The sequence below is a fragment of the Asterias rubens genome, chromosome 19 (genome assembly GCF_902459465.1).
Source record: "Asterias rubens chromosome 19, eAstRub1.3, whole genome shotgun sequence".
In the NCBI taxonomy this organism is placed as follows: Eukaryota; Metazoa; Echinodermata; class Asteroidea; order Forcipulatida; family Asteriidae; genus Asterias; species Asterias rubens.
The window spans coordinates 1813711-1835927 of record NC_047080.1 but is presented as its reverse complement, the minus strand read 5'-3'; the positions used below and the strand labels follow the sequence as shown (position 1 = coordinate 1835927).

Sequence of the window (22217 nt, the reverse complement as noted above, 5' to 3'; positions counted from 1 at the left end):
TTTCCTTCGATGTGCTTAGTTATTGGAGGCTGTTGTGTTTGTGAAGTCTCACCGGCTGTTCCTGAATCGAAAAAGCCGAGAGAAGCCACCCACAAAGCATTTTCAACACACTATGGTCTTTGTATCTAACAAACTTCCTCTTGGACTTGGAGAAGGAATCCAAGATCAGAGCAATGAAGACATTCATCACGACCGCGACAAGAAGGAAGTTTCCTGCGGCAAACAGGAAGTAGGCCTGGACCCCAAACTCTTCAATCACCTCCAGCATCTTATCATACTTCCGCAAGATGAGGACGAAGACACTCTCGACAGACATGACGAACCCTGAGAAATCCTGGAAGTGACTACCGAAGGCGATGTGGCCGAAGAACGCAAATGCGGTTATGGCGAAGAAAAGTAAGAAGATGACAGACGCGATCTTCTCGGAGAGGATTCCGATGGTGTTCTGGATCAGGAAGATGCTGTTGTTGAAATGAAGGATCTTGAGACACTTGAGGATGCTGCAGAAGGCTATACCACCCAGACTCAGGATGAGAATATAGTCCAAGAAGACGATATCAGCGAAGCTCATGTACATCTCACGGTTGGTTTTATGGAGCGCCAACCTCTCTGCTGCTAGTACATACTCCCATATATAAGTCGCTGTTGCTGTAGAATGAATTAAAAGTATGATACTAAAAAATATAATATCCTCAATATGGAAATGTTTGCGGTTACACCATGTAATGACTATCTGAAAAGAACCGTTGGTTTCAACACGACGTTTCGATCAGTATGCTCTGATAGTCTTCTGGAGTTAGAATGTCCTCATTAACTTTTTGTCAAGGGATAAACGCCAAGCAGGCAACAGCCGATCTCTTTTATACAAACAATAGTTTAACATCTTTATTGATGAGTTGCACAAATCAAAATACTTAATCACATTGGTGGTATTAATCAATGAAACTGCTTGTGAACACTTTGAGTAAGCACAAATATTGTTGAACTTCTTTGGCTTTATGAAGTTGTATCTTTTTAGAGCTATGAGTTTGCAAAGTCTTTTGCCAGATTAAATAAGCATCTTACCGACAACAGAAAGCAAGATGATTACTATCGTCAAGTAGTTCCAGAACACCCAGTAGTCCGCACGTTTTCTTCTCCACTTCTTGATCTCCTTGACAAGAATTATCAGTACGACCAGGATATAAATCACCTCAAGAGTCAACACAAACTTATCAAAGCTGTTTGTGTACCGATAAATCCGAAGTATGACAAAGTCCTCCGCGGCCACAACCTTAGTCGTTCCCTCCGCGCGGAAGATGACGGTATTAACACTGAACAGATTCACATTGGCGTTGTACATCACCCACTCTGCGATTACAGCCTGCGTGTATTGATCGATCCATAATGCATCTTGTAGTATGGCCAGTACATTCTCGGTAGCTTCTCGCGTCATTCCAAGATTGGCAGTGAATCCCCCGCGGTGGTATCGACCTGGATCAGTCAGGATGAAATTTCCACGAGCTTGTTGCTGGGTTTGGTAGACCCATGGGCTGGATGACTGAGACGTGGTTGTTGGTGATAGTTGCTGTGCCCAGGATGTGCTGTAGGATTCTGTATCTAGCATCCAACTAGGGATAGCGTGGCATTCTGGTCTCAAACCGAAGTAAGCCTCTGGATCGACGCAGCGATCTGATGGAAGCAAAATATCAAAGCGTTAAGAGACAATATACAGACCTTATGCCGATGAGGTCAATTCAGTAGGATGCCCTCAGGAGGTCAAGAGGAGGTTGTACTCCTGTGCCACGCGTTCAAAATCTGCGCATTTGCATTGTTTCATCATCGTTTACCTCTACAACAGTAGCAGGATGATGTCAATGGATAAAGTCTATTGTGGTAGATCTATATTCACTAACAATTAGACGTGAAATGGTGTCTGACATTGTGTCTACAGCTATGGCTCTGGCTGGATCACCATTTCAATGCGTTGAAGTAGGACGTCTTTAGCAACACCCTTAGTAATGATCAAAGCCATAGCCACAGCTGTCAATTTTGAAACAGCCGTAGGCTTTTGTAGGGAAGTTTTATACTTAACATAAAAAATAAAATAAAAATCTCCACATAAGCTTGAAGATCACATGGATTGGACATGACACCATTGACCACCAAATGTGATTAAAAACGTATACGCTCGCGCACTACTCTCAGCTTTTCTCATGTGCATGTTTCAACGATGGTGGACAATGAAAAGCGTCTTTTATCTATGAACACACCTTGTTTGACTCTGAGCTGACGAAGTCGTGGGCTTCCAACCAAAAAAGAGTCCGCCAGTGTTGAATCATCGTCCCCATACAATGCTGGGATAAATTCCAGCTTCATCCAGTGGTACACATCGGCCATATTTATCACCTAGAGATCAGGAAAATATAACATGGGTAAGTATCTATTTTTTATTTCAAAGCAAAAGTGTTGAGTAACTACTTGCTCACTTTCAGGGTGGTACTTGACAATTATTTGCCTTTCATCAAGGTCTTTGTGGCTTGGAAAAAGCTTTTTAGCTTTGTACTAAAAAATATGTTCATTTATTTTTTCCAAGAATCAAATAACATGCCTATGTATGTACTTGAGACCGCTGATGAATGTAGTGTCATTTTATTTCATATTTTTATGACAATATGGCTTTAAAATAATGTTTTTCCACATAAAGCTTGTGAATGCCAGGCTTTGAACTTCATTCTTGAAGGAGCACAGTAATTTTCGTCTGGTAAGTGGCGCTTCTATGAGTAAAAATTTGTATTTGACCTTTGCAAAGGGCACCACTGACCGCATCAAAAGCACAGGGCACCACAGCAATAGACCCATCCACTGAGCTCCGCCCCGTTGTGTATTGACCAATCACAACGTAACGAAGGTCAGTCAAATAAGGTCCGACATGCGTGCGCGTATCATGGCGCGCGCGGCAGAGTTGTGCAGAAAGGCATTGGAGAGCACCACGTGTTCTAGCTCACACGTGCGTTGTGGACGGAGCCTACTGGATCGGTGTATTGCTGTGAGCTATTTCTATGCCATGAATACCACAACTAAGCTGTTTTTTTCATAAATTTTACAATTAATTTTGTTACCTTGTTCACTTCAGACGTAAAGCTGTTTGTGATTGCCTGGTGAAGGTAAATACTGTTTGGGTCACGCTGACCGTTACTGACTTGAACCACCAGCCAGATGAAGAGCAACTGACCAAGTAAAGACTTGACGACGGAGTACATCTTACTATCCATTTGTTTCCTCTCTCTCGCCAGCTCCACGGCACTCTCGGTGGGCGGGCAGTAGAAGTGAGAGTCTCGCTGTCTGTTGGCGTGGAAACTTTTGGTGTCAACGTTAGTCTTGCTTGCTTGTTGATTGCCTGGAGGTAAGTAAAGATAGTGTAACGATAGTGTAATGATAAGGTAATGATAGTGTGTTTTGCTTGCTTGTCGATTGCCTGGAGGTAAGTAAACATAGTGTAACGATAGTGTAATGATAAGGTAATGATAGTGTGTTTTAGGGTGTCATGGTTCAATTTAATAGAGTCTGTAATTACTAGAACTTGCTCAGCACAGACAACTTTTGCAAAGTAAAGATTTTTAACCAGCCAGCCCATGCTAGAACGGGTACCCCAGTCATTTCTTGCTTGGCCAAGAAATCTGCCAAGCAGAATGTTGTAACAAGTAATTTAAAAGTAGTGTGAAAGGAAAGAACAATGACAGACTTTGGAGCACGAGGTGGCAGCTCACATAACCAGTAAAATTCCATTGTTTATAGATCTAAATATGCGTACAATTCCCGAGAATAATTAGTCTTGTCTCGTCTCACCTGTGTAACTCTTCATCTGCCTGAAGAACCTGGCCCCGATGTCGTCATATTCAGAACTCTTGATGACGATAGCGTAGAAAGCTGCTATAGCAATGACATTAAACGGTTGAATGACAAAGATGCTCTGAAACATTGACATGAACATAGCAATCACCCACTCGATAGACTTCGCCTTCCCGAAGGTCAGGCCGTAGAGAATGATCAGGTAAGCGGCGAAGAGACTCGAAAACACGGCAAGAAACCATCCTACGTAGGTGCACCACCAGGGGAGGCGACCTTTCACCACAAACAGCCTCTGTACTTCATCCGTAGGCTCCTCCTCCTCGGAACTTGAACCGTCTCTCTCTTCCTCCCAACCGTGGAGAGACAAGACCAATTTGAACTTCCTCAACGCCCTCCTGCGGTCCTCTTCACTCTTGAATAGATTCGGATTGGGATTGTGCAGCTGTTCGTACAGCAGGCCTAAACGAGTGCTCAGGTACTTCTGGTAGTTTGTGTAGGTGGCGGATTCGTTTGAACTGGGCGATGAGATTGAGATACTGATGCTGCTGGTGACGTGGCTGCTCATGTTGGATGGAGAGGATTGTTGTCTTGGGAATGATGCTTCGCTGGATGCACTGAAGTTTCTGTTTGTGTTCTGGTTCCTGGACGGTTCTGGAGTAAGTTCCGTTATGTAGTGTGACAGAATGCCCTGGTCGCATTCTGGCAACAACTCAAGTCTGAAATGCTCTTGCTTTGGAACACTTTCTTGAACGACGGGAACTTCAATCGTCCTTGTCTTCTGTATTCGTTCGGGGGGATTATTGTTGTTGGCTGATGTTTGAGAAGACTCATGACTTGTGTTTTTGAAGTTGGTGCATGTACTGCGCAGATAGACATACTCTGCATGCATGTCAATGTACTCTTCATACGCTTTATCACCAGCAAAGAGCTCCCTTTCTGGAAGGGTGTTATGACTCATGGCCGAGTTGTTGTCACCACGTCCAGGATTTAAGGTTATCGTCAACTCAGAAGGAGACTCGGGAGCAAGTGAATAGCCAATATTTGAGCTCGGTGAAATTGAAGGAGTATCAGGTATATCCAAGGGAGCAGCTTGAAGCTGGGAATTCTTTTCGGCTTCCTCAACTTTGGAAGATGGTTGTTCAGCTTGACTCGAACGTTCGTGAAAGCCAGTTGAATCCACATGAACCACAGTCTCATCTTCCTCATTCATGGCCACAATCTCAACCTCTTCTTTACTCCTCGGCCGAGTGTTCCTGAAGATCTGCACAATGACAAAGTTGATTGGAAAGGCTAACAGGCAGCTCTCAACTGTGATCAAAACTGTGTTCATCGAAATACTCATCACCCCGAAGTTAACGGTGGTATCCTCTATTCCTTCTTCAGCCTTGAAGAACATGATGTTCATGAGCATCGTCGACATGAGGAGCGACCAGCAACAGGCGAGACGTTGGAGCCGCGTGAAGGAGCTCCGTGGTGGTCTGGACAGCACAGAGAACCACAGATGGTTGTCCTTCATGTCGCGGGCGCTCTTGGTGAAGAAGAGGTAGTGGAAACCCTTCAGGTCATCAGGGGCCGCCACTTTGAAAGTCTTGTCGATTTCGCCGTTGGATGCATCGACGGCGATCCAGGTATGGGCGAGGAAGTACCACCAGCGGTCTTTCTCTAAATCGTGGACCAAGATTCGGCTGAGATACCTGCAACAAAGAGTCAAAATTAATGCTAAGTTCAAATGTATGAACAAAAAATCAAGTTCTTTTCCGTAAAAATTTTGCTGCTTGTTTATGGTTTAGATGAACGTCTAAAGCTGTGTCTCAGTTATTGATAAAAATGAATATTTTAAGGTGGATTTTTTAAGATATGGGTAGACAATGTGAAGCATTGGACGGGAGTATCGTAAGCTGGGTGCAAATGTTGAGGACCACTGAAGATCCAGAGTTGTGGAGGAAGTGTGTTGTGGCCGCCATCTCTTTGCCCCTTCAGCCTAACAGCTACGGGGACCGCGATAGAGTAGAGTCAAAAGTACAGTGTCCCTGTTATTATTTGTTGTTGGTCAGCCTTTACACACCATCCCCCCCCCCTTTGTGTATCACTGTGTCTCCTCCGAAAAAGTAATTCTCCTGCCAAGTATTTATATTGAAAGCCACTCGGAAAATAATATCCGATTATATTTATTGATCTTACCAATCAGGACTACTGCCCGCGTTATCATGCCACACCCTGACCGACCGTAGTATCCCAAGTGACTCTTTAGTCATCAGCAGGAAGGAATCGATCCCGCCTCTCTGCAGCACTGGGCTCTCCTTGTCGTCTGTGGCCAGTACATGACGCTCGCTATCGTCCACGATGCCTTGTAGGGTGAGAGTCACTGAAGCCGTCGTGCCAGCTCCTCGACGCATTCCGGTAAAGACCGTCACATGATATCCGTAAGTTGCCAGTGGTTCATTATCTTCAAGGACTATAAGGCGAGCCTGTTTTCAAGAAGAGAATTTGGTGTTTACTTTTTGTCTTCCCAAATTGGTCTGGCCTCTTTTTGTATTAAATGAGGGTTCTCCATCAAAGCATAGAGAAAAGACCACTGTCGTCCTTTCTCTAAGATCCATGTACCCAAATAGCTCAACTTACAATTTCTCTCTATTTTCATTCAATAGTATGTGGTTTCTAAATCTAACACTACAAAATGTGCAGCTGTGATGGAATCGTTAGTATAAATTTAAGATTTAAAAAAAATTGTTTAGTACAGCGGGATTTAAACATGTGACCTTCAGATTAGCGTGCCGGTGCTCTACCAACTGAGATATCTAGCCCTTTGTTTGCGGTCTGTTGATCTCCCTATTTTGTCAATATCTTTGTTTGGGGATGCCTGTCAGATTGGCTTATGACGATCAGTTCATTTCATTGTATTTTTTGTTGTGAAAATGACAATTTTTATCCTACAAACAAAACAGTCCGAACCTTCTCTTTCTCCAAACGGTCCCTCCTGTGCGCCCACACAGCGCCGAGACCAAAGATAACAAACACCACAGCAACAGTTATGACAGTTATTGGATTCTCAGCCACATTTGCGAAGAGACTGAAGTCTGTCAGATCCACAGCATTGGGCATGACTAAGAAACTTGACGCGAAGGATGTAAGATGACTGCACAGACAGTGAGTCTTGGCTGTGGATGTTAAGGGTCCAACCTGGGAATAGAAAATGTATATTGAGAGACAATCATACAAACTCTAAAGGTAAAGCATTAGTTTTGAAGTGTTTATTCCAATTAGATTTGGATGTTAACGGGTCAACCTGGAGGAAGATGGGAAATAATTTGTGAGCCGTCATATAAACTCTGAAGAAAATGTAAAACATTATAGTTTTGAAGTGTTTATTCCAATCAGATTTGTATGAAGTTATTCTTTGACGGTATTCAGAAAGCTCCATTGTGGTTAAAAATGTTTTTTTGGGGGCAAAAAAACAGCATGTATATTATTTGAAGGGTATACCTTTGGTAATTACTCATAAAAAACTGACTTTGTAAGAAGCACTGCAGCTGTTCACAATGTAGGTCATGTTGAGAAATGATTCGCTTTAAGGAATGTGGTTTTAGTGAGAGGGATTCAAAAACATTTCAATCTGAGAAACGTTTCTGCGTGAAAAGTTCCTCAGTTTGTGTATTCAATATACTGATTTTTCTTCCTGCGTTGACATTACCAAATGGTCATCTTCTCTTCATTACTTTGATAACTAGGACAGTTTCCTAGTATAAAATCCGTCTCTCATAAAATTTGCAAAAATGTAAATTGTCACCTTACAACCGTCGCCTAGCCATTCTTCTGTAGCCTCATCCCAGTACAGACATTGGGAACCAAACGCATACACCAAGAGATGTAGATTCCTTACATCGACACCATCCCCTCCGTCCACCGTCACAAAATATGCCCCTGTTTCAGAGATCTTCTCACTTGGTATGACCCAAATATAAGGGTCAAAGGTCATATTGGTTGTATTCCAATTCAGTTGGTTTTCCACTGGATTTGAAGGCAGAATTGTTGATGCGTCGAATGGTGTGTTTGTGTTGTTTGGTGGAGAATCATAGTACAGGCTTAAATTTAAAGTCCGTGCTTCGATTGAGTCCAACGATTGGTTGAATGCAACTGTGATGATGGCGGAAGAATTTTCATTGGTCACATTTAAAGAGTAGAGGAGCTGATTGGTCAGCTGGTTGAAAGACGCACGGAGAAGCGTAGGTTTTATGTCATCGCCGTTTATCACCATCATTTCAACGGCCTCAGGTAGGGTCTGAACGGCGATGTCTGATTGGTCAGTGCCATGTCCAAGCTTGAGGCTGGTCACATGACTTGTCACTCTGTTGCTGCTCTCCGACCATGTAAAAGGGTTGTGTTGAAAATGATGGATCTACGGTATGAAAAGCTTTTATCAGTAAAAAGCTTTTATCGTTTCCTGCACATATTAATTAGTATAAGTAATCACACGTTGGACTCTATTATGCCAAACTCTTTCAATAAAAGAAATACCACAGGTATTTATGTGGAGACTTTTAAGTCCACAGAACGGAAGAAACCCATGTACTCAATGGTAGCCTAGAAAGTATTATATTTGTGGTAGTCTATGGTACCTCAGGTTTTTCAGTGACTAGCTTGTTTCTTCATTGGGTCCTCAGCTTTTTCACTTGTCTTTTTTTAAACAAGGGTGATTTGGCAGACTGAACTAGCCAGCCGGACCACTTGGAGTGTAATTTGACAGGTCCACAAGTGTTTTAAGTGGCATTTTGGCCAGCGGACCACGGTTAAGGTAGAACACTGCCTGTATGTAGGAGGGTCAAGTAAGTGCTCTCATTTAAAGCCAACTCTGTACCAGTCTTTGTTTTAAAACAAACCAAAATTTATGTAATACTTACCTTTGTATCAACGACTTCATCATATGATGACGCCCCATGCTGATCAATTGCTGTGCTCAATCCCACTGGCAACTTGAAAATCACATCAGAGTTTTCTGTCTGGAGCATCAAACCATCCAAATCGTGTTTCTCCTGTCGCTGTAGGATGATGGAGAGGGACTCTGTCTGGAGAACGGTCGGCTGCTCACCCGGTACTTTGTTTAAGAAAATAGCAGCCTGGACATCGTCAAGAGCGTGGAGAGATGCCAAGGTGATGTTACGAGCCTAGAAGAAAAAAACACAGAGAAGGTAAGATGATTTGAGGTTGAACTAAAACAAGTTTACTAGAGCAGGATTTGAACCAACAGCCTACGGACTCATGTGCTGGCGCTCTACCAACTGAGCTACATATATAGCTTGTTTTGCCACGCTCAAAATATTCAATAAGGTGGGGGAGACTATTATTTGTGTGTTTACATCTTACTCGGCAGCCGATTTTGGGGGAAGGGGGTCGACTTTAAGATCTAAAAACATTTATTTTTATTTTATTTATTTTTTACCTACCTGTGAAGTTCATAAATGAAATGAAATGAAATGAAAATCTCTTAGATTATATAATTAAACATCAATAATACAGAACTGATTTTTTATTATTTTTATTTGTGACTGACGTACTATTAAAAGTATCAAATCACCTGCTGTTTAGTTTCCAATTCTTGCTCTGATAACTGTGAACTTTCTGAGGTGTTTTGATCCTGGGTGATGGCTGTAGAACTCATGACATTTGACAATCCAGACACAATAAACCTGATGAGAGACAATCAAATCAGAAATGTGAAAAATTGCTTACAAATACTTTGTACATTTTGTGGCATGTCGTGGCCGAGCTATCTAGTTCACCGGACCCAAGCTCTGGTGTTGTCAGCAGCAGAGTAAGGGTTTGAATCATGGTCATGTCACTTGCGCCCTTGAGCAAGGAACATAACCCTAGTTAATCCATAAAAAGTGTGGAAGGTACATGTAGTGCATTCTGCTCCACCAGCCAGGCACCTAGTGGATGATACCCATGGCACCATCCTTGCCAATTGTAAAGGGGTTAACCCTTCAGCTTCAGCACTATGTGACAACACCCCCACCTTTAAGTTGCCTGTAGCAGATTTCACAAAACGCTAGGATTTATCCTATCCCGAGTTGTAAACTCGCTCTAAGTCCTAAGATTAATCCTAAGTTTAGGAAGAGTTTTGTGAAATCGACGGCTGCCGGCCTTGTGATATTATCTCTTGTACAAAAGTAAATTATTTTTTTTAGACTCGATCCACAAGGGAAAGTGTCTTTCAGATTCTGTCATTGAAATTGTTTAACAATTTTACTTTCTGTAATTTATGGATCTTACTTAGCTGCTCCTTCAACTGCCTCTCCGCCAACTCCCATATCAGACTGCTGCTTTAAGATGGTACTCATGCTCTGGATTGCCTTGGTGGTCGACACCTGGAGATTCAAGTGGTAAATACAACGGAATTGAAACAATGTCTTGAGTGCAAAGCTCTGTTCATACTTCCTGCGATACAAATTTTGACAACACAAACTCGCAACAAATAATTCGGTTAACTTGTGCTGCACTCCCGCGAAACCTTTCTGCGAAAACATCCCTGTAACGTCAAAATTCGAATCGCATTAGCAAGAAGTATGAACCAGGCTTTACACGTTTTCTTGAACAAGTTGAGCTTGAATTGTAGTAATAATCTTCACCGAGTCCAAGTTGAATGTATTGGGTCTATGGATTGACAAATTAAAGAGGGACTCCAAGATTAAACTTCAGTTTTCCGATAAACTAGTTTTCTAATAGATAAAGTTCTTATAAAAATGGAAACAAATTACAAGTTTCAAAAGTTAACCAAAACTTTTATACCTGAGCTTGTGGGGATATCTCCTCTACCTCGCTAGTAATCTGGGAAATAGCCGATGATGTCAACTGTATGGATTCCAGGCTATTGACTTCAACCTGGCTGAGCATGTTGAGCAGAGACTCTCTTGCCTACACAAAATAAAACCAATTGGGAAATGAAAGGCAGAGTGGTTTAGAGCATCGAATTCAAGTTCAGGGCCCAATTTCATGGCTCTGCATACCACCGAATTCTGCGCTTACGATTGCGATTCCCCGCTTAGGTGCAAGTGCCAAATTTCTGCGCTAACCTTGTAAGCAAAGAATGCCTTGTTACGTGAAGTACGCACGCGGCAGAAGCCAAAATTCGCCGCTAACCCTTGAAATACGCTTGTTACAAGCACAGAATTCCCTGCTTCCGTACGCGCCGATTCTGTGCTTACGGTAAGCAGAGCCATCAAATTGGGCCCTGATGGTTGAGCCATAGGAGTGTTGGTTCGATCCTTGCTAAACATTTGCACCCTGAGCAAGATGCTTTACTATAATTGCTTCTCTCCACCCAGGGGGAATAAATGGGTACCTGCGAGTGTAGAGGTTGATATTGTGTCTAAAAAAAGCAGCACAGGCTGTATACTCACCAGGGAGCTAAGAGAAATTAATGGATTGTTATTGGCCCACTGACCAGGGAAATAATGTGTGCATTGATACATTATAAAATGCGCCATATACGAACTAGTTATTGTAATTATTAGTAATTTTAAGTATTGAAGTTCTATTAGTTTGGTGTTAGCACTGTATACTCAGTACTTACCTGAGTTCTGTGAAAAAAATCACAGGCATATTACTCTGGTTGGATTCGAACCCACGACCTTTGCAATTCTAGAGTCATGTCATACCATCTAGTCCTCCAAGATTGCCCCTAGTTTTCCGAATGACCAAATACGGTAACATTACGTCATGTGACGCCTGCGCACAGCAAGCGAAAGTAGTCCATTTTATGTCCGGCTAAGTCACCTGGAAAACTGAACATGGCGGAAGACTGAAACCGCCACACCGGTGTATATGGGTAAAAACCCCAAATTTAACATCTGTTATATTGAAGTATTCCAATCAGACCAACCTCCACTCGCTGTTGTTTCTTCTCAACCATGGTTCCCTCATCATCCCCATCCTTCTCTGCCTCCACATTCAGCATAGAGCTGACAGTGTTGATGACTTGTGTAGCTGATTGGTAGTTACCTTCATCTAGTAGTTGATTCAACTGCGAATCTTCATCCGAGGTCAGTTGAAGAGCGAGCTCCTCGATGTCCACTTCCTCCTCAGATTCCCTGACCTAATAGTCAACGATGAGAAACGTCAGACTTTTGTGTGTGAATTCAGACTTTTTAAAGTTAGCCTGATGAAGATAATCGGGGCTGTAAATGTTTGGAATAACGCCCACTTCTGGTCACTCGCAGGCCTAAGAGAATATGGATGTGCACTAGTGACTAAATTTGGAACTTGGCAAACTCCTACACACCAAGCTGCCAAAAGCAAATCTCTCAGTCACATACCAACATCGGTTTAATGTCTCGGATTAGGAATTGCACAAATCAACAAATTGTGTTTCAGTAACTAGACAACAATACTAATTCTAGTCATTGTGAAATCAGAGGTTAGCTTAGTAGGATCTGAACCCACAACCTTGTGGCTGCAAGTCCTGCAGTCTAACCACTAGACCACGGTGACCACATGTTTTCTAAGGGTTCTGCAGCTGAACTGTTTAACTCGTTTAGCAATTAAACAAGTAAAATAGCACTTTTAGTTTCCATATTCTATAAGAGCCTTGAAACTTTGCCCAGATTTGTTGAAAACGCACTTACCACGGCAAAGAGGGACGTCTGTACACTAGAACCCAGTGAGTCAGTGACGTGTATTTTGATCTCTACTCTGAAGTCACGACTGGACAAACCAAGTGGAAGGAAAGTTGCAGGGATATTTGGATCTACTCCATAAAAAAGAAAGCTACCTGCAAGTAAACACAGAATTTAAGAACAGGATAATTCAAATTTTGCATTCCACCGAAAGAGCACTATCTCATCCCAGAGACATGCTGTTGCTAATTTATAAAAAAAGTTGCATCCCCTTAAGGTCATGATCCCCTCTCTGCTGCTTCTTATGTGGCGATCCCTGGCTACACAGCAGCTAATGTTTATATGGCTTCTGACTGGCATCCATGAACAAAGTGTTGACTAAACACTGCTGGATTGCTGAGTTGGTACAGAGGTTTTTGATTCAAGTCCCACTCTAGTAAATTTTTCTTTGTTCAAAACCTTTACTATTTCAAACTTCCCCAGTCAGTTTATTACATGATACCAATTTAGTACAGTATTTTATTCCAAAAGTAGTAAAATATTAACCTGTTTCTTAGAATGACGTATTTTTTCTTTGAATTATTCTTTTTTATTGCTAGACCAACCTTGTTGAGATGAGTCGCTGAGTGAGCTAACCCCAGCCGACCTCTCTGCTCCGGTGACAGCATTTGCCGTGTAGGTCAGTGGTGTATGGATGTCCTCGAAGCCTGAACACTCAATGGAGAACTGAGTGACCAGGACCACCCCCTCAGATGGAGTGATAGAGCAGTGGCCGAGGGTTGGTGGGGAGTTGGTCCTGAAGGTGTACTCGGCAAAGTTTGTGGAACCGCTCTTGCTTGAGACTAAGAAAGGTATGTCAATTTATAAATGTCTCTCACCTGGGCCCAATTTCATAGAGCTGCTTAAGCACAACAAGAAGCTAAGCATAACGGAATTGTGCTTACCATACTATGGTTACCAGAAAAACTACAATGTTGCTTGTACAATCTATGACTGGTATCCTGCTCATACCTGCTAAGCAGAAATTTGTTAAGCAGTTTTTGTGCTTAAGCAGTTCTATGAATTCTATGAAATTGGGCCCAGGGCACAATTTCACAAAGAGAGATTTTACTGTGAGTCACTCTTAATTGCTGATCAAATTGTGATGGCTTAATACAAGTCACTGTGAAAAGATGACTTATAGGGCATAGAGCTTTGTGAAATTGAGCCAAGGCAGTTTAAAATTATTTTAGGAATATATTATAGATTTAGAGACCAACCAAATGAATTGCTCAGTGATTTTTTTTTTGCAGATTTTTGTAAAAAGTTACTCGATGGGTTTTGCTGTCAAACATACAAATGATGCCCTTACTTTGTTGACGCAATATGTAGGTCTCGTCATGAGATCCAGCAAATACTCCTGCTTGGATGGCAAGGTACGGGTAATACCGTCCTGTGGTTGTGTCTTTAGACCAATCCAGTGTCTGCCTCGTATTCGATGTATTTCCTGGTAGTAGTGTCCACTCAAAGCTGGGCTGTGTTGTGGCTGTGCAGTCAGTGCATTTCCCTGACAGGACCAGCCGGGCCGATGGGTTGAGTTGCGATCCGCAGTTCATCAGACACCTTGGATGGGGAAATTTAAAATCTTGGTTTCAGAGGAAGATTTTGTTTCAATATATGTGATGCGGTCGAGCAAAATGAATCGTTTGTCGACTAAGGTCATTTTTATATCTTGATACATTTGAATAGAGCATAGTCTATGTTTTAATGCCACCAAAAACTCTTGTTGATACCTCTTTGGTTTAAACGTTGCGAAAGTAAAAACTCTAAGAGATATGAGAGAAGGAAACTGAGGAAATGAGTAAAAAGTCAAGTGGTTTATGTTTTTGATGTTGACGGAAGTTGCCAATATGATTTAAGATATGTTTTGCCATTTGAATTTACAAAAACAGATATTTTTGAAAAATTTACCTGTTGGCCTGTTATGGCTTGTTATTGCTGTCAGTCGCATCATATATTCTGAAAAATTTGTTATCAGTTAATGTCAACCCTCTACTCTGTTCGGTTGACATTATTTTTCAGTAATCATTGCACTTTTGAAATACTGAATTAATTATAATAATATAATATTTGAGTTTATATAGCGCTTTTGTCACTCCCAAATGGGTGTCTCAAAGCGCTTCAAATTATTACCCCTGGTCACTGGGCCTTAATTCACTCATTAAACCATCTCAGCTCCCTGGGGAGTATACAGCCCCGTGCAACAAATGCGCTACTCGGCTAAATCAATCACAATAACCATCTCTGCCCTCACAGGTCCCCATTTACCCCTGGGTGGAGAGAAGCAATAATAGTTAAGTGTCTTGCTCAGGGACACAAGTGTCACGACCGGGATTCGAACCCACACACTGCTGAACAGAATCAGCAGAGCTTGAATTCGGTGCTCTTAACCACTCGGCCACGACACCCCATTATACCAATTGGAAATCCAAACACTGAGGAGAAAACTACATTGATGCCATGAACTTTATTCAAAGTTACCTCAGAACAAGAGTTGGTGGGTCACCCGGTAGAATTGTAATTCTCTGCTCTGCACTTCTGCTTTCACGATCAGACTTTGACAACATCAAGAGGAAGACGTAGCTTTGGTTCCCTGCAAGAGTCTGGGCTGAGATGGTTAGTGACCTGACACTATCATTAGAAAGCAGGAAGCCTGTCCCAAAGCAGCCACCTGAAATTCAAAGAAGGACAGTGCATACGTTAAGAAACTGTATTAGAGTTCATTGGGTGCGTTCGTTTAGCTTCCTTGGGTCATCCCCGGTCTGCCCCGGTGCGTTCGAATAGCTTTTGACGTCATTCCTGGGGCTCACCCAGGTCAACCCCCGAGTGCCCTGCTTGTGAAGTGGGTCACTTGGGGGCTGGCCTCAGGTAAACGACGTCACTACGAGAGCGGTGAGTGGTCGTTCGTTTAGCTCTTGTCAGGGGCTCACCCGAGTGAGCATTGCGGGGTAGACCCAGGGAAGCTAAACGAACGCACCCTTAGTTTCACCTTTCTTTTCGCTGCATGCTTTCCGACTCTCTCTCTCTCTCCATTCATGTATTTCCATTTGATTGCTTCTGTTACACTTATCTATCTGTTCATGGATGTTGTGTTGACCTTCGAGAAAGACTCTGCGAGGGTTGATTATCGTGACACTTGTGTCCCTGAGCAAGACAATTCACTTTAATTGCTTCTCTCCACCCAGGGGTAAATGGGTACCTGTGAGGGCAGAGTTGGTCCTTGTGATTGATTACGCTACATATTTGGCGGCACAGGCTGTATACTCCACAGGGAGCTGGGATGGTGTAAAGAATGGTTTAAGGCCCATTGACCAGGGGTAATAATGTTGAAGCGACACTGCGTGATGGACCTGAGTGCTATATGAGAAGCCACTATTATTATTATTATTATTTTACATTTATACCATGGGTCCTTTTGGTTGGTAAACAGTTTGCTACAGCTAAATCCATTTTCTCAGTTCTTAATTTCACGTATAACGACAGGCCTGCTTTTATCAAGGCAACAGTCCGTCTTTTTATAAAGAGTTTCTAATGGTTTCTGAGGATGTTGGTTGTTTTAGACCGAGAGCTTACCTGTTGTTTGTAGATTAGGACTATCAGTCATGTTAGCAGGGAAGGATGTATTTTCCTGGCGGCAGTACCAGGTATATATCAGATCAGCATGTGACTCTCCAAGTATCACATCAGGATCGTAAGAGTCCGAGGCATCAAGGGTTATATTAGAATGCCAGCCTGTCATAAAATAATTGAAAAGCTTGTTACGGGGTGTCATGGTCAAGCTGTTTAGAGCATCAAATTCAAGTTCTGGTGGTTGAGTCATCAGCAGAGTGTGGGTTTCGAACATGGTCATGACACTTGTGTCCTTGAGCGAGATACTTCACTACAATTGCTTCTCTTCACCAGGGGGTATTAACAGCTGCTACTGTAGAGGTTGCTATTGTATTTGAAAAAGCCTTCTGAGAACAACAGCAGCTCAGGGCTGTATACATTACTCCAAAAGGAGCTGAGAAACATTTAAAGGAAGGTTATTGGTCCAATGACTAGGGCAGTTATGTAAAGCGCATTGATATATTCTTGTAAAATGCGCTACATAAAAACTTGTTAGTATTATTATTATAAGAGGACCCCCTTTGCGTAAGAAATATTTCCTGTCTGATAAGATGGGGGTAGGTCCGATAATGGAACTCACCAACCGCCAATGATGACCCTCCTCTGATTCTAGCCACGAGATCAGACGCGACGACCTCAATGTAACTATGTGTAGTACTCTCACTACTAGCGTCTCCTTCATCCTTCATCACAACGGTAACAGTCAAACGAACGATGTACATGCCGTAACCAAGTGTATACTGCGGGATATAAACATCAGCTGCGTTTGTTCTGATGCCAGGCGGTAGAATGACCTGATTGGAGGAGCTAGGTACGGTGAATAGACTCTCTATCTTATACATCGACCATTGGAAGCTGGTTCTCTTAGCTCTCCAGCAGTCGATGCTAACCGTCGCCCCGAAAATCAATGCTTGGCTAGGGCTGTACTTCTTGGCCTGGTAGTAGTTACTCCCACCGTCTTGAATGTGAATGTCTGGTATCTTACATGGGTGAATGTTGTTTTCGATATGGACGTAAGTTATGGAGACCCATTCCATGGCTGCATTGGAGCCTGTGAGTCTTGGGGCGTAGACCCCTTCTGCGGCATAGGTGTGGTTGAGGATGGCGACGTAGGACTTCAGTGGGTCAGCCGGTAAAGCTAGGTTACTTGGGATGAATCTCATCACAGTGTCGTCTCGTCGAGGTTCAGGTATGGCTTCAGAGAGCCCATCGCCATAGTCGATGCTGAACGTTGGATTCAACCCAAGTTTCTGTACAATCACCACAAAGGTCGTGACCTCCCCTTCAACTCCAGGGCTGTTACTGATCAGGTATTGGCCGACAATAGCATTAAGGGCAGTTATAGTTTCCTCTTGTGTTGTGTAATGAGAGTACACATTACTGGCAGATGCTGAAATCAAAAACGTCCCGTTGGTCGGAAACTGATAGTATAGAACTGGACCTGTGGTGTTGCGTTGGTACCGGTCACCGTTGTTTGCCATGGTCCAGATTACATGCTGCGGGATACCAGTGCCTCTCACCTCCAATGCATATTCATTTTCGACCACAACTGGATAAGAAAATGGTGGTTCCTGCCAAAACCAGTCATTGTCAATGCTTGGAAAGTAGACACCACCTGACAAAAATATCAATGAAAAAGAAGGTGTATATGAAATCGCAAAATAGTGTCTGCCAAAGTATTCATCAAATGTTTTTAATGTTTTAAATGTGTAGCAAAATGCACTTAGTCTGAGGAGAAGAAAGGGTTCAAGCTCTCTGCCTGAAATGAGAATTGAGAAAGTTTTTCAGCTTGACGTCATCTCGGTCAGCCCCAAGTGACCCGCTCCACAAGCAGGTTACTTGGGGGCTGACTCAGGTGAGCCCCAAGAAATATGTCAAAGGTATTCTAATGCACCGGGGGAGAGGACCTGGGTCAACCTGTGGAAGCTAATCAAATGCACCCATAGTTTTCATGGCACTCAAGTATGAGATTTTCAGTTTGGATTTGGATGTGGATATATTCTCAATGTTCTCTACTACAACCAGACAGTAAGATAGAAGACAATGAAGAAGTATCAATTTTAGATGTGGGAGGAAAACCCAAGAGAATTCTTCCAGGGAAAACACACGCAGTCGATTGGGGACTGAAAACCCAATCCATACAGTGCCCCTGGTGGGATTCGAATCAGGGTCCAAGGGGGTGGAAGGCGAGGCAAGACACCAGCCTGACCTGCTGTCCCTTAACAAACATTGTCCCATGTCAAACTTACTGTTATGACTCAGACCGATTGCCAGATAGGTTATAGGCACCAACACAGCCACTGTTGTTTCATTCGTGACCGAGCTGAGGTCGTTGTAGACGGTTATCCTGGCATTGTAGACATTTGGTGAAGTGTAGGTGTGCGAGGTTGTTATCAGATCGTCAGACTGAGTACCATACTGATAATCTCTTTTCCGCAAGCGGGCATACCAAGGATCGGGGCTCTGCACACTGGAGTTTTCTGCAGAGAGAGTTTGCCACATTTTTGTTAAGCTATACTCAAAGTGAAGAAAATAAACCCATCTAATTTGGGCCCAATTTCATAGAACTGCTTTAAGCACAAAAGTTCCTTAGCACAAGAAAACTGTATTTAACAGAATAAGGTTAACAGCCCAGTACCATGTCACATGTACAATCCGTGACTGGTATCCTGCTTGTTTCTGCTTAGCAGGAAATTGTTAAGCACTATTTTCTGCTTGAGCAGCTCTATTGAAATGGGCCCTGGGCCAAGTTCCAAAGAACTGTTTTTAAAGCACAATAAGTAGCTAAAATATGCAGAAGGAAACTATACTTACCAGAATAAGGTTACCAGCCGAAATAGCATGTCACATGTGCAACATGTCACTGGTATCCTACTTTCTTTTGCTTACCACTATTTTCTGCTGTAGAAGCGACTCTATTAAATTGGGGCCAGAAGTGTACTGGCTTATATCAAAGTTAGCTTTTGAAATAAGTTTTTATCCTCAAATAAAATGGACTTCCCAAACTTTTGTAATAATTGTTTCACAAAATTATTGTGTGAAGATGACTTTTTTATATTGAATTTGAAGCTACTGGAAGCACTCACCATGATGACCATCTCCAAATTCAATGAAGTATTTCAGACTTTTCGGGAGAGGAGAATCCAGTATCTGTGCCGAGAACTGAATAGTATTTTCTGCATCAAAGTTGACTGGACTATTTGACGTCAGTATAACTGATGTGACGGGCAACTGGGTCTTAATCTGAATGGTGTCCTCCACTGAGGATAGATTGTTGTAGATCCGGGCTGTGACTTGATAACTTCCAACTGTGTAGACAACAAAAATTAGAGGATACAAATTCTGATGTTTTATGCCCAAAGCAGGACACTTCTTACCTGACTTTAACCGTTAAGATTCCCACAGGAGTGTGGCTAGTGTCAAAGGAACATTAGGTATGGTTCTAGAACATGGTTTGTGTTTTTTTTGTAATCAGATTAAAATACACATTTTTCACTAAAAAAGAACAGGGGGCGCAATTTTGTTTGTATTGCCAGCCCAAGGAAGTTGATGAACAAGTTTTCAATCATTATACAAGGGTCTAAGGGCCTTGCCACATGGAGCAATTTGGAGGCAACCAAAGGGCCTTGTCAAAGAAAGCAACTTTGAGGCAACCAATTCCTGTGCTAAAGAACAACTTTGATAGCACATTGAGTAATTTTTCAAACAATGTCTTGAGATCTCCAAAATGTGGACATCAAGATGTGAATGTTTTTCATCTTTGAGATTTCCTAGAACTGGTAGCCTGTAAATTGCCTCATGTGACACGGCTCTTAGTAGTTATCAATTTTATTAAGAAAAAACATTTTCGTTTACACTTTCCTAGAAAGCTAAGGCTCCTTCACAAGATGACCAAATCAAGTTAGGCCCTATAGTGCAAATAATCTTACCATCTTGCAAGAAGACTGTTATCTGGTCAACATCCAATGCTGTTCTTCCACTGCGCTCTTTCACCAAACTCCACACAAAAGTTTCATTGCGTTCTTTCTTCATTGTCCAATTAATCATTGCAGGATAGCCTGACTCGGCCGTTACTTCAAGCACGACTTCACTAGCGGGAAGCACAGCACTCTGACTCGCAGACAAGCTGACTTCTGAAACTATGGTCATCAATGTTACCAACTCATCGCAACAGACGTTGACACGGTCGTTTGTCACGCGCAGCGTTAGATTGTGACGACCAGCTTGAAGCTTGTCTGCCTGATCAGTTATGATCAAACTATCCTCAACGAGATTTGTCGGCGGATTTGGCGTCGCTGCTCTGGCTTCGTAGACTATCACATCATTGATGAGTAAAGTATACTGAAGATCTGTTGTGTACTCATGTTGGTAGTGGATAACGATATCTGTACCATGTTGATAGAACTCCTTCTCCGTTGCGCTCGCGTCTGTTATCACACATTGGATTGAGTCTATAATGTGAATGGCGTCCACTTGAGTGCGTTGGTGGATGAAGCCGCGTGAAGTCTGACAAGTCGTTAAAATCTAAATTTAAAAAAAAAAGGTTATTGTCAGACATTCTGTTTTAGCCTTTGGAATTTGTTTTTGAGGGGCATGACAATTTTCATCTGGTAAGGGGCACTTTTATGAGCAAAGGAATTCGTGTTTGAACTTTGCAAAGGAACATCACAGCAAAAAGCACCGGGCTACTCAATTGCTGTGGAGCTTGGGTTTCTTACACTGTATTGTGGGGCATGCCTACACTATAGGAACATTCAATCGCACCTAGAACGTTTCCAATGTTTGCTATGCTCATTAAGAACCATAACAAGCAAAAGAAGACAAACGGCTCAGAAGACAAACGGCATCTAATTTTTTATTTAAAAAAAAAATGAATTTTGTTCCATGAATTTGTTATGATTTTTCTTGTAAACAGGGCTGTTTGAATGGATGCATTTGAATCAAGAAATGTTTACTTTATTATGAGAAATGATTAATTATCTTAAAATGATTGATTTTTGTTTGCAGAGTTCAGTGTACTTACCGAATAATGACCAGGAAAATCATATAGGTGTGACACCCCCTGTTTTAAATCTTGTGCAGTTGTAAACAGATGTTGTCCATCACCAAAGACCCAGAAGCACACCATTTGGCTCTCTCTTGTAAAATCAGTCAAGAAGGCAAACATTACAGGATTTTGGTAGTTGACCTCAGGTGGGGCGGACACCCCAAAAACATCTGGAACAAAAAAGAAATAAAATAAGATATTACAAAAAACAGAAGGGTGTGTTATGCATTGGGTCCAGGACTTAAGAGGGTAGATCTTTTTTGATGAGTTTTGTTTGTAAACTTGTGTACTTCCATTAATTTCCATGTGGACACCCTGCTCAGGAAATACTGTCCAAAATAATAATTAGACTAATATAAATAAAGTAGAGTGTCAAGGACAAGACATGTTTATTTATATTGTTGTGTGAATTTACTCCTGATGAAGTGTATTTGTTATTGTTGAATGTTGGTTAATGTTCGTTTTAAAAGTTTTTGTATACAATTTTATGTACACACTATAGTTAAATATGTTTACAGATATTTGTACTGAAAAATATTAACAATTGGTTGGTCAGTAAGTAATACTAAAAACATACAATCTGTACTCACTGCAGCAGACTAACTTTGTTATTGCATTTACAAACCGAGGTCTGTACAACTTTACAAAACCAAAAGTGCCCAGCAAATGGAGGCAGCTAAACAAGATTTAAACCTACCGTGTGTTGTTGTGCCAGTCACTATTCTGCTCATCATAGAAATAATGCTCATCCAAACAGCATGAAAAAAGAACCATCTACGGGATTGGATAACTTTGGTCTCACTCACCATTGTAAATGAAAAACGACAAACATAAAATTGGATTGATCTTCAAACACAAACCATCTAATTCTGTAGATAGTTTGCAACTTTCAGAGTCGACTTTGGAAATAAATCTTTATCAGAGTCGTGCACAGATGATGAAATGCAAAAGGTTTTTCAGTAAAGTGATTGCGTTTTATATAATGTGATGTGCACTGTGCGTCCGCGTTCGGCTCTCTCCACCACGCGCCGAAAATTGACGCATACGCGTTGTTGGCCGGTTGTCACAGAGTGTAGGCC

The 22217-nt window shown here is 42.1% G+C and overlaps 1 protein-coding gene across 1 annotated transcript; it reads right to left on the bottom strand.

Annotated features, from left to right (window-relative positions):
- Positions 1-4: 4 nt before the first annotated feature.
- On the bottom strand, positions 5-21515 carry LOC117303051 (polycystic kidney disease protein 1-like 2). The gene is made up of 24 exons (XM_033787104.1): positions 21115-21515; positions 20021-20615; positions 19174-19399; positions 18341-18519; positions 16672-17706; positions 16056-16214; positions 14964-15153; positions 13795-14045; positions 13049-13285; positions 12453-12598; positions 11711-11923; positions 10618-10743; positions 10102-10196; positions 9404-9515; positions 8730-8993; positions 7619-8227; positions 6784-7011; positions 6013-6299; positions 3829-5525; positions 3102-3379; positions 2249-2388; positions 2101-2105; positions 1066-1671; positions 5-648 (listed from the first exon to the last, which is right to left on the bottom strand). The coding sequence occupies exons 1-24, from the start codon at positions 21442-21444 to the stop codon at positions 20-22; spliced, it is 8637 nt and encodes a 2878-aa protein (XP_033642995.1). The 5' UTR covers positions 21445-21515; the 3' UTR covers positions 5-19.
- Between the last annotated feature and the right edge of the window lie 702 nt (positions 21516-22217).

Bases quoted from the DNA above. Each gene is read 5' to 3' on its own strand.
- LOC117303051 (XM_033787104.1), bottom strand. From the start codon at position 21,444: ATGGAAATTAATGGAAGTACACAAGTTTACAAACAAAACTCATCAAAA. The intron at 20,616-21,114 runs GTAAGTACACTG...TTTTAAATTTAG, and splicing joins ATTTTCCTGGTCATTATTCG to ATTTTAACGACTTGTCAGAC. The intron at 8,994-9,403 runs GTGATTTGATAC...TTTTTCTTCTAG, and splicing joins AATTGGAAACTAAACAGCAG to GCTCGTAACATCACCTTGGC.